Genomic DNA, 12,452 nt, shown 5'->3' on the forward strand with positions numbered 1-12,452 from the left:
CATTAGCCGTTAGCATTATGTTTTATATATACTTATGTATATTTATTGGTGGAAAACAAAAGAGGAGCGTTTGGAAAGTCTTAATAAGTGGGTGACTTATGAGCGACCTGAATCATAATTTCCTTTTCTTTACCTAAAATGGTAATACCCTGTGCGGTAATGCTAATCACTAATGCTAATCCTTTAGCATAAGCTATTTGGGTTGTACTCACATATGCAGTTTAAGGATAGAAGTCCGGCCTTCGTACATGAGAAAAAAATGCATATTAGTAATACTAATTAAAAAAAAAAAAAAAACAGGGAGGAGGGGGAGGGACCTTTCTGATGGCGATCTTAAGCTCCGCCCCCCTTAGCCATGTCCAACTTACAAAATGGCGACCGAACGTCACATGTTTGAACTCAATTCTCTATCGTGTATTCCAGTTAATATTGGGGTATTTTTTTTTTTGTCAAATGCTTGTCCAAGAGAGTTCTACAGAAAGGTGTCAACTATTTTACCCAAGGATATGTACACGGAATTCAGTTTTTGGACGGAGCAGGACGCAATGTCGGAGTTACAGCGCAACGTCGGCGATCGATGCAGAAAAAAGGTTTGACGCCTCACTAACTTCGTATTGAAATCCAACAGGAGAAAATAGTGGAATCGTACTGCGCGTGTAAAGCAGGGTGAGTATTTTTTACTTGGAAAAATCACGAATCACCTTGTGCCTTGTGTTTGTTGATATTGTCCACATTCAGTTGTACGTGCGCTCTTGCGCTAGCCTTAATCCATCGTAGACACTTTGTCAGATGTGTTTTCGGCTTTGGAAAATGAATCAAGCGGGCTCCTTGTAAGCTAGCAGGATATCTTTCGTCACAATCGCATGTTCCCTAAGCGCATCCGAGGACCGTTTTCTTCGTAACGTTAACTTTTCCAAGCGCACGCTACTGACGACCGCCATTGCTTGTTGGACAACATGGCGGCAGGGGCGTGTCAAGCCAGGGCTTAAGACAGTGCGGCTATCTGATTGGCTGTCAATGTGCGAGTGATTCACAGGTCAGAACGGCCCATTACTCGAAAAGACGTGATACCAATGACTTCACCAATTTTATCAACATTTGACAGCCCGAGTTCTGATTTAACTATTCTGATTTTTTTTTTTTTTAAAAAGGAAGCTTTGTAATTTTAAAATAATGTATTATTGATTATTACCAAAATAATAAAATGTTAAATAAATGACCATGATAGTTAGCTCAGAAAATGTATCCACACACACAGATATTTTAAATTACACCTAAAAAAATAGACAAAATAATTAATCTTGACTTAATTTTTTTTTTTTTAGAATTGTGGTAAGTGATTCTTAGGTTTCTTTTTTAGATTTTTTTTCTTGCTCATCAGTGCTAATGTTTTTTGATGCATTATTTAAAAAAAAGGAAACTTTGTAATTTTAAAATATTATTGATCATTACCTGAATAACAAAATGTTAAATAAATGACCATGATAGGTCGCGCAGAAAATTTATGGACACACACGCGTGCGCATATTTTAAATTATACCTAAAAAAAAAAGACTAAATAAATAATTAATCTTGGCTCAATTTTTTTCATAATTGTGATAAGTGATAGATTTTTTTTAAAATAATTTTTTCTTGCTCATCAGTGCTAATATTTTGTGATGAGTTGTTTGAAAAAAAAAAAGGGAAACTTTATAATTTTAAAATTCTACTGATCATTAATTGAATAACAAAATGTTAAATAAATGACCATGATAGGTCATGCAGAAAATGTATGGACACACACATATTTTAAATTATACAAATATATTATATAAATAAATATATTTTCAAAAGACAAAATAAATAATTAATCTTAACTTAATTTTTTTCATATTTGTGTTAATTGATGTTTTTTTTTAGATTTTTTTCTTGCTCATCAGTGCTGATATTTTTTGATGAGTGTATTATTTTTTAATAAATATAATAAATAAACATAATCTTGATGAATTGCTTTTGTCATATGTCAGTCAAAAATGTATTTCGTAACTTTAAAAATGAATGAATTGAATTTTGATTTCATTTGAACGCGATAGCACACAGACAAGTGGACTCCTTTCATGTCCAGCTCGGCATATTTATTTTTGGCCAGGCAAAAACAAAAAAAAAAAAAAAAAAAAAAAGGAATGCGGTCTTGATTAGGCCTCAACCCGCCTGTTACGTTTGTTTCTTTGCTGCACCAAAATTGCTCGTGGGTCAGCGCGACCCGCCGCGTGTTTAGTCATCAAAAAATAAAATTAGAAGAAGCAACACAAAAAAAAACAAAAAAAACCCCACACACATTACACAATTTTTTTAACATCTTAACCACTTGACACGATATGCAAGCTTGTTTTATTTTTATTACATTTTTAAAGTCTTTTTTTAGCTCGTAAAATGGGTCGGTTTGACTCGCAGCGTAGCATAATAACGTCACGTGGCCGCATTCTTTAATAACTAGATGCTTGTCCCCTTGTGTTCGTTCTATCCTCGCAAATGTCACAACTAATGAGACGCTTTGGTGAATGTAGGCGGTGTGGCACGCTTTTAACCGCATCCGGCACGAGAGGGGCGTGCCAATAACGAGAGCAAATACGGAAGCGGGTGCTGAACGACGACGGAAACGCGAGAAGACGTACACAAATTGCAGAATCTAAACGGTGCGGGATGCAGATGCAGAGATTCCGCGGAAGGAATCACTGCACCCCGCACCGTTTCTGTTCCGCTCGACGAGAGTAAATATGAAATCTTGTGGCTAATGTTCAGGAAAATGCCACGACGGGTACACAAACCGAAAAAAGAGCTAAAGATGAAGGATGCAATAATTCATCACACGGAATCACTGCATCCTGCACCATTTCTGTTTAATTTCACTACTCTGCAAGTCGTGCGCTTCTTCCAGCATTGAAAACAAACACGGAGTCGGATGCAGTCATCCCCTTTGATGAATCACGACATCCTGCGCTGTTTCTGCTTTTTTTTTTTTTTTCATCCAAGCATTTTCTCAGCCTCTTATCCTCACAAGGGTAGCGGGGAGTGCCGGAGCCTATCCCAGCTGTCAACGGGCGGGAGGCGGGGCACATCCTGAACTGGTTGCCTGCCAGTGGTAGTGCAAGTAGAGACAAACAAGCATAGTCACAATCACACCTATGGGCAATTTATCCGTCCATCCATTTTCTTTGCCTCTTATCCTCACAAGGGTCGCTTGATTGCTGGAGCTTATCCCAGCTGTCAACAGGCAGGGCACATCGAGACAAACAGTCACACTGAGAATCACACCTTGGGGCAATTTAGAGTGTCCAATGAATGTTGCATGTTTTTGGGATGTGGGAGGAAACCGGAGTGCCCACCCGAAGAAAAGCCACGCAGGCATGGGGATTGAACCCGGGACCTCGTGTCATGAATCGCTGCATCCTGCACGTTTTCTGCTTGGATCCGCCAGCTGACTTCAGCCTATGTCATTGACTGCCACTTTTGTCTTCCATCCATCCATTTTCTTCACCGCTTATCCTCATGAGGGTCGCGCGGAGTGCCGGAGCCTATCCCGAGTGTCAACGGGCAGGAAGCGGGGCACACCCTGAACTGGTTGCCGGCCAATCGCAGGGCACGTAAAGACAGACAATCGTCGCACTCGCAATCACACCTATGGGCAATTTAGTGTCCAATTAATGTCGCATGCTTCGGGGATGTGGGAGGAAACCGGAGTGCCCGCCCGGAGAAAACCCACGCAGGCCACCGGGAGAACATGCAAACTCCACACAGGCGGGGCTGGGATCGAACCCGGGTCCTCAGAACTGCGAGGCCAACGCTTCACCAGCAACTTAACCGTGCCGCCCCACTTTGGTCTTCCTTTTTCATTTTTCTTCTTTAGCCTTCGCAGGTTTTCTCACCTCGATGCGGTTGCCAAAAAACCCGTTCAAGTTCCGGAACGGACGGCATCGATCCTTGGCAGGCGAGCGTGAAATGAAGCGAAGCCAAGATAGAAGCTCGTAATCGCACAACTCGCCCTTGAGGAATCGTGATCGATGGAAACTTAAAGAGCCGAGACGTTTGTTCATTAGCGAGATTTTTATTGCCACAACATTTATAGACGACACAATGTTGGCGGTTTTTGTTTTACGGCGCTCTCCCCTTCCGAAAAAAAAGTTCAAATTGAAAAATAGGACAGCACAAATGAGACGAGAATGGGACACAAAGACCTTTGCCGAGGCCAAACCGTGGACAAAAAGTCGGGGGGGAAATATTTGCACTGCCATGTTTACGGTTTCTACTACTTCCTGGATGACATTTACGCGCTACAAAGGAAAACCAAAGTATCGCTAAGAGGGTTGGACCGGGTTAGGGTTTTAGAAATGAGGTTAGGGTTCGGAATGGGGGCCTGGGGGACAGATTTTGGAGTTTGGAGTTAGTGTTTGGGTTTAGGCAAAATTTAGAAGTGAGGAGGATTAGGGTGTTAGGGAGAAAGCTTTTAGGGCATTGGGGTTTGGGTCTAAGACTAAGGTTACGGGATTGTAGGGTTAGGATTTGGAGATCGGGTTCCAGTTAAGTATAGGGTTACAATTCGGCACCATGGCAAAGGGTTCTGGGTTTGGGTTTAGAGTGACGGGGTTAGAGTTAGGATTAAGGGTTTGGTCGTCCGCATTTCGCCCGGAGTTATCTTGGGAAATGGTTTTGGTTGGGGGTTAGGGTTCGGGTTTTTCTCATGGCCTGTACACCGCACTTTAACAAATCACCTGGAAAAATTGCAAAGTCTTTTTTTTTTTTTTTTTTTTAAAGAGCTGACAAATGACCAACAAACTGAAAAAAAACCCCCCTCCTGAATCTAACTTTGTGCTTGGCGAAGATAATAAAATTTTAGTAGGCTTGTACAATTTACATGTTAGAGCGAGAATGTGTGGGTCAGAGTTTCTTATTTAATAGGCGAGTCCAGAATCTCTTCATATTCCTCGCGGTGACGCCGGCTGGCCCCACGAGAGGGCAACAGCTTCATGGTCACCAACCAGCCAACGCTCAGGACCACCATGGCATTCCCGACCACCTCCGGGGCGCTGGGGGCCAGCTGCGCCACGGCGAGGTGGGCCGCCGTGGCCAGGGGCGCTTCCAAGCTCTGGCTGGCCGACACCAGCGCCGGGTGGATGCGGGTGAGGCCGTGCGTCATCCCCAGGAAGGCGGCGGCGGAACAGGCTACCAAGCCCGCGACCAGTCCCCAGTCGGAACCGCTGGCTGGCCAAGACCAGCCCTCCTGGAGCAGGGCCAACGAGGCTGGGGTAAGCACACAGCTTGTCCAGCTCACTGTGAACAGAGCCGTCGCCACGCCGACTCTCTCCTTCAGCGACCGGTACCCCACCAGGGCCAGGGCCATCCAGAGTCCCGCCAGTCCTGACAGGGACCACCCAAACGCTGCCCTCCAGAATGCCACGGGGTCTGTCGGTGAATCGGAATTGCTCTCATCTGCCGTAGGAAGCAGCAGGAGCCCCAAACCGCAAAGTCCCGCCGCAAGGGTGATGCCGTCCGCCAAGCCCAGACGTTCCTCCAGCAACAGGAAGGCCAGGGTGGCCGACAGCACCGTAGTGGCCAGGCGCCAGGCGGGGGCGGCGTCCTCGGGGGAGGCAAAGGTCAGCAAGGCATACCCGCAGCACTGGGACAGTGCGTAGGCCACTCCGTAACACAGCAGACGGAGGCGGTAGCCTTCCGGTCCAAAAGGGTTCTCCCCCTTGTGCAGCGGCACGGCCACGGACAGGAGCTGGAACACGGACCGAAACAAGAGCAGAAATAGGGGACCCAGGCCAAAGCGTTCCGAGGCCGTCCGAGTCAGAACGATCACGCAGCCGTTAGCCAGCGCCGCCCACAGGAGCCCTACCCAGGTGAGCCGCGACGCCGACACAGAGGCCTCCCCGAAGCTGGCCAGCTGCTCCCCGACCCCTTTCCCGGGACCCTTGGCCACCCTGGCCGGACCTTCGCCTCCGTCGCCGCTCCGGCCGGCCGGAGGTCTCGGGGCGGCGGCCTTGTCTTTGTCTTTGGAGCCAAACAGAGTGAGCGGCCACCTCTTGGCCTCCGTCAGCTGCTTCCTGTCCGACGTCTCCTCCAGGAAAGAGCCGAAGTCCTCGAAGGACGGCGCGTCGTCGTAGCCCTCGTCGCCGGGCTGGGGGAAGTGCGTGTGTACGCCGGGTTGCGGGGCGTAGGGGGTCTGCGTGGCGTACTTAGCCGTGACCGTGTGAGGGTGGATCTTCACCCGCTTCTTAGCGCCGCCCAGGAGGTGGGTGGACTCCATCGCGGACATTGGCGGAGGTCAAACCTGACGGACGCAAATGCCGGAAGAATGAAAACGTTGGCGATTATCAAGAAAGAAGTTGACCTCATAAATGTTACCAGAACAAATTCACATCAATAGGGAGGAAGTTTTTGTCATGTTCCTGCCGGTCCAGCCGTGGCTGGGCGGGTCCCAGCACACCAGCGCTGATTAGGAGGCGCACACATGCGCCTCATCCTGGCTGATTAACCCCGGTATTTGTAGAACCCAGGGGACGAGATCGTCGCAACTCATGCCCCATTCCTGGACTCCCGTATTCTTGATCGTCAACCCTGGTGTACCGACCTCCACCTGTCCTCCGACCGACCCGGCAAGCTTGACGTCTTTGATACTCCTGCCTTCTCTGATCCATCTCCCGCGTACCGACCCCTGCCTGCCCGCGGACCTGCTCTCTACGCCCGACGTCCTCACTACCGCTGCTCCACCCGATTGTCTGCCTGATCCCCGACTTTGGACCGGATAAACACTTTTCCCGAACTACCTTTGCGTCTCCGGAGTCCTGCATCTGGGTCCTCCCTCCGTACCGATGGGTCGTGACACGTCAGTCGTTGGGGTCGCCAACTTGGAACATAAACATGAACGCCAACAACTGTACCGGAACGCTAATAAATGTCTTCACATTACGTAAGACCCGAGGGAGACCGGATGGGAACAAAATACCTTGGCCACCCCCACCTCAGTCTCCTTAAAGGGCCCGTGATCCGTCATCCATACATATTTAATGCAACCTGGCGCAGTCGTCTCGCCGTGTGACGCGCACTTGACATTTTTCTATTTAATGACACGTGATAATAATAGAAGGGGAGTCGACGCTCCAGACTCCCTGATAAGAGTCTCCGGGGAAGAGCCGTAACTCATCGGTTCTACCTTTTGAGTTTTTTTTTATTTTTATGTTTCGCTTTGATGCGGGAGACGACGTGCTGCCAATGAATCTTACGTAAGCGCTTATCTCGCCAGCCGGGAAAGACACTTTTTCATTTTTTTTTTTTTTGGGCGGAACGTCTGGGAACCGCATTTGGGAACTTGGGTCAAGAAGTACCGGAGGAGTTCTCCCACCCACTTTGCGTGCAAATCCGGTTTTAATCATCCCAAAAAATTTCAGATGAAATTCAAAAAGAAAAAAAAAAGAATTAAAATAAATTATCGGGACGTAAAGTTTGAAATATTTTAATTGTAGAAATGACAATAAATAACAAAAACTGAGACACGTAATTAGGAAAATAATGACCGAACTAATGATATAAATATTGCCATAAATCGTCCAATTTGAAGGACCTTAATTAAATTGCCAAAATGAAAATTATAGAAAATAACTCAAAGTAAACCAAGGCAATTAACTACAGTAATGTAAATAAAATGAAATATCTTTAAAACTGTAATAAGATGTAAATACCGATTAAAATTCAGATTTTTTTTCTTACTTCCCAAATTTAAAAAAAACATTTAAATTGCCGCCATTTAATTTTGAAATGAAGATACCAAAATAAAATGGCGCATGTGATGCACTGAAATACTTCCAATTCAATAATAAAAAAAAATACAAATCTGTTATGCACTAAAATTGAACAAAAACACAGTAAAATGAAGTTCATTCTTTTTATGTGGTTTTAATTAAAACCAATTAAAATATATTATATATTATGATTAATATATTATATATATTGTAGTTAAGTACAATAGTTAGAATAAAATGATATTTTAAAACTTGAAATAAATTTTATTGAAAAAAAGAAAATATGAATTCAGACTATTTTCCCAACTATAAAAATATTCTTACATCATTAAAATTAAAATTACATCTTTGCGTAATTCTCTGAGGCTTAAAAGGCCATACGTCTAACACGTAGCGTAAAAAAAAATACATAACTTAAAGAAATATTTAAAAAAATGATACCAATGTACATCCATATCCTCTCCTGCATTGCGGCCATTTTTAATTGCAAATTTCCTCCCTGCGCTTTTTCTGCAGGACACAAAAAGGCCTGATCTTATTTCTGCGGCGACATTTGAGAAGCTCCTCAGCAGTCAGGTCGCGCCCGGGTTGGACCCCGTCCGTATCTACCTCTCATCTTTTGCTATCCCCCCCCCCCCCCCCCCCCGTTTTTCACCTGTGCACACCCCCTTAACACCACCACCCGGACTTTATCCGGCTTCTCCTGCGCAATTCGGGATGTGAGGTCGGTCGCTCGTCAGTGGCACAAGGTTGAAATCTGCGCGCCGTTATGTAAATGCACGTCTGTCGGAGTGTCTTGCCCGTCATGTGATTCTCAAGGTTATGTAGGACCCCCCTGACGATCGTGCATATTTAGACGAAAGATGAATCCCCCCCCCCCCCCCCCCTCAAATTCAACACGAAACGCACACTCACCTGCAAACAAGCGGCTGCTCATTCAGTCATTGAGCATCCTCCCACCCGTCGCCTCTTTTCCCGGCCATTTGCTCCCCCCCTACCTCCACCCGCGCCCCTACTCTGGCTTCGCCCGCACGCGGCGGTCTGGAAGGTGGGCCGCCCGGACCGGGGATGAGACTGCAGAGGAGCCGCCTCAGGACCAGGAGGAGGAGGAGGAGGAGGAGGACGAGGATGTGCGTTTTATTGCGACCCGCTGCCGCTCGTCCATCACTGTCTGATGCGGAGGATGCTCCGCCTCACACGAACGGGGCGAGAGAGAGAGAGAGAGAGAGAGAGAGAGAGAGGAGAGAGAGAGAGAGAGAGAGAGGAAGAGGAAGGAGTGAGATGAAGCTCAGCGTAGGTTAACATACTGCGCTCAGTAAATTTTGACTTTCCGGGGAAAAAAAAAAAAAAAAAAAAATCATCATTTTATGAGGATGGACTCGTAATATTCATCTGTCCGTCCATCCAACTTCCTTTGCCGCTTATCCTCACGAGGGTCACGGGGAGTGCTGGAGCCTATCCCGGCTGCCAATGTGCAGGAGGCGGAGGCGGGGCACACCCTGAACTAGTCGCCAGCCAATCGCAGGGCACATGGAGACAGACAACAGTCGAGCTCACAAGCGCACCTATGGACAATTGAGAGATTCCAATTAATTCCATCCAGCCGTTTTCTCTGCCGCTTATCCTCGCAAGGGTCGCGGGGAGCGCTGGAGCCAATCTCGGCTGTCAACGGGCAGGAGGCGGGGTACACCCAGAACCGGTCGCCGGCCAATCGCAGGGCACATCGAGACAAACAGTCGCACTCGCAATCACGCCTATGGGCAATTTAGAGTCTCCAATTAATGTTGCATGTTTTGGGGATGTGGGAGGAAACCGGATTGCCCACCCGGGGAAAAGCCACCCAGGCCCCAGGGAGAACATGCAAACTCCACCTATGCAGGGCCGAGATCGAACCCGGGACCTCAGAACTGTGAGGCCGACGCTTTACCAGCTGCGCCACTGTGCCGGTGCCGTTCATGGTGTCCCCCAACTCCTGCCCGTTGACAGCTGAGATAGGCTCCAGCTCTCCCCGCGACTCTTGTGAGGATAAGTGGCTGGGAAAATGGATGGATGGATGGATGGATGGATGGATACCATGCTGACCTAAGGAAGTGTGCATAATTGAAACAATATTATGTTGTATGGCAAAACCAAATGAATGAATGAATCAATGAATTAATGAACGGACGAACGAACGAACAAACAAATGAATGAATGTTCCATGAAAAGTCAACTGTTCATAAATATGAAATGCTCAGTTGTTCGTCGACGCGTTCAAAAGTGTCCCAATCCATCTAAACGAAACAAAATCTCATACAGACTCTTTGAGGCCACTTTCGGAAAAATAGGTCACGCTGGAGACGACGGCAGAATGGCACATGACCACGGAGAACCAATCACAAGTGTCGGCTTTAGAAGGAGGAAGCGATATGGGAAAAGAAAAAGAAAAAAAAAAAGAATTTGATATTTGGCGACTTTTTTTCACATGTAACTGGAATTCTTCCCACGGAAATTTCCCAATGCGACTCGAATCTACCTACGCATTTTCTCCCGGTAATGTAATGGATTAAAATCAGATACATTTTTGCATTTCAATGATCTACTCTAATTAGATGTAACTACGTAGTTACTCCCCGACGCTGCTTATCAGTCACGGACGAAGCCGTCGGCCTCTCGGCGCCACCGTTGGGTGACGACCCGCAGATGGCGAACGGGCGTCCCGTCGCCTGCTGCCTCGTTCTCGTCAGCGCGCACGCTGCCGATTGCAGAAGGGAGCCGACGCGTCGCGCCGGGATTGGTCCACCGAATAACGAGCAACAAAAGCTTTTCGCCTCCCGCGCGTTGGTTTTAGCCGGGAAAAAAGGGGAAGGAGAACCATCTGCCGTCGCCATGGTGACGGCCGAGAAGGAGCGCAACGGTCGCGGCTATTTAGGGCACCGCACAGACGACTCTGCAGCCATGTTTGGGGCGGGGAGGGCGTCTGGAGCATATCCGCAGGAGGGAGAGGAAGAGGAGTGCTGATGAGCAGATGAAGGACGGGAATTATTCAATTTTTAGATTCATAAAGTTGAAAGGACCCGTCTAATGCTGCCATATTGGAACTTATTCTGCAGTTCTCGATTCAAACAATTATGTCTGCAACCCCCCCCCCAAAAAAAAAAAATAAAATAAAAAAAAAATTGGTGGTCTTTATCTCCGGCACGGTGGAGCAGCTGGAAAACGTTGGCCTCACAGTTCTGAGGACCCAGGTTCAATCCCGGCCCTCCCTGTGTCCCCCACATCACAAAAACATGCAACGTTAATCGGACACGCTAAATTGCCCCAAGGTGTGATTGTGAGTGCAGCTGCGGTCTGTCTGCCTCCTGCCCGATGACAGCTGGGATTGGCTCCAGCAATCCCGCGACCCTGGTGAGGATAAGCGGCTAAGAAAATGAATGGACGGCTGGATGTCTGTCATCACTTCCTTTACTCTTTGGATGCAAGGGTAACTGATTGGGCGGCACGGTGGCTCGGCTGCTAAAGCGTTGGCCTCACAGTTCTGAGGACCCAGGTTCAATCCCAGCCCCAGTGGAGTTTGCATGTTCTTCCCATGCCTGTGTGGGTTTTCTCCGGGGAATCCGGTTTCCGCCCACATCCCAAAAATATGCTACATTAATCGGAAACTCTAAATTGCCCCTCGGTGTGATTGTGAGCGTGAGTGCGGCTGTTTATCTCCACGTGCCCTGCAATTGGCTGGCAACCAGTTCAGGGTGTACCCCACGTCCTGTCCGTTGACAGCAGGGATAGGCTCCAGGACTCTCCATAACCCTCGTGAGGATAAGCCGCAAAAGAAAACGGATGAATGCTTGGTAACCGACTGCAAGTGGCGAAACTATTAACGCTCTTGAACATTCAAAATGTCTCTTGTCGGTTGTTCTGCGTAAGCCGTGCTGAATAATTGTCGGCTATATTGCGATTCTGCGATGTTTTTTGACAATAACAAGTGCAAAGAGCGACACATTTGAGTAGGCTTGTTTCGTTAAAATGCGTAGTTTGCACCATTTTAATGAGATGAGATCAACTACCCGTTTTTGTGTACAGTACAGCCTCGGTTCTCGACCACAATCCGTTCCAGAAGGCGGTTCGAGAAGTGATTTGTTCGAAAACCGAATCGATATTTCCCATTACAATGAATGGAAAAAGAAATAATCCGTTACAAGCCAAAAAAAAAAAAAAAAAATACTTGATTAGCGAATGAACGTGATTTTCGAATGTTGCTGCGTCGCTGTTATTGTGCAACAAGTCCAGTTTCCGGTTCCGTCGATGACATCACACCAAGACATGACTGTGTGCCGGTTTCGCCGATTACCGATTGCTCCAAAACTGATACATTTAATGGGTTGAAGTTGGAAATAAAACCAGACTTGGGTGAAAAAACGGTTTTAAAATGCTTCTCATACATCAAGCGAGGATCCGCGAACGTCGGGAGCTCGGACGGACGGGGTGGGGTGGGGGTTATGCGAACGATGGTCCGCGACTCCCCAGTCGAGCTCTTTGGTTCCAGGCTGAGGAGGGCAGAACCAAGGCATGCCTCACGACGCCATTCCCGCACGGGTGAAGGAGGTCATGGTACACCAAATTGATTTTGGAACACGTCACCAAGCAAATTCCACGTCGCCCTCAGCCAATTTGTGGTTTTTGCTTGGGTTTTGGCAA

General features: G+C 47.2%; 1 protein-coding gene across 2 annotated transcripts; it reads right to left on the reverse strand.

Annotated features, from left to right (window-relative positions):
• Positions 1-4,747: 4,747 nt before the first annotated feature.
• slc35g2a (solute carrier family 35 member G2a) lies at positions 4,748-8,778 on the reverse strand. 2 transcript variants are annotated; one of them, XM_061843995.1, is made up of 2 exons: positions 8,694-8,778; positions 4,748-6,310 (listed from the first exon to the last, which is right to left on the reverse strand). In XM_061843995.1, exon 2 carries the CDS (start codon positions 6,293-6,295, stop codon positions 4,925-4,927), a length of 1,371 nt encoding a protein of 456 aa, XP_061699979.1. In that variant the 5' UTR covers positions 6,296-6,310; positions 8,694-8,778; the 3' UTR covers positions 4,748-4,924. The 2 variants fall into 2 exon arrangements, with proteins under 2 accessions (XP_061699979.1, XP_061699980.1); XM_061843996.1 differs by lacking the exon at positions 8,694-8,778 and adding an exon at positions 6,807-6,937.
• Between the last annotated feature and the right edge of the window lie 3,674 nt (positions 8,779-12,452).

This window comes from Syngnathoides biaculeatus, chromosome 15 (assembly GCF_019802595.1).
Source record: "Syngnathoides biaculeatus isolate LvHL_M chromosome 15, ASM1980259v1, whole genome shotgun sequence".
NCBI classification, from domain to species: domain Eukaryota; kingdom Metazoa; phylum Chordata; class Actinopteri; order Syngnathiformes; family Syngnathidae; genus Syngnathoides; species Syngnathoides biaculeatus.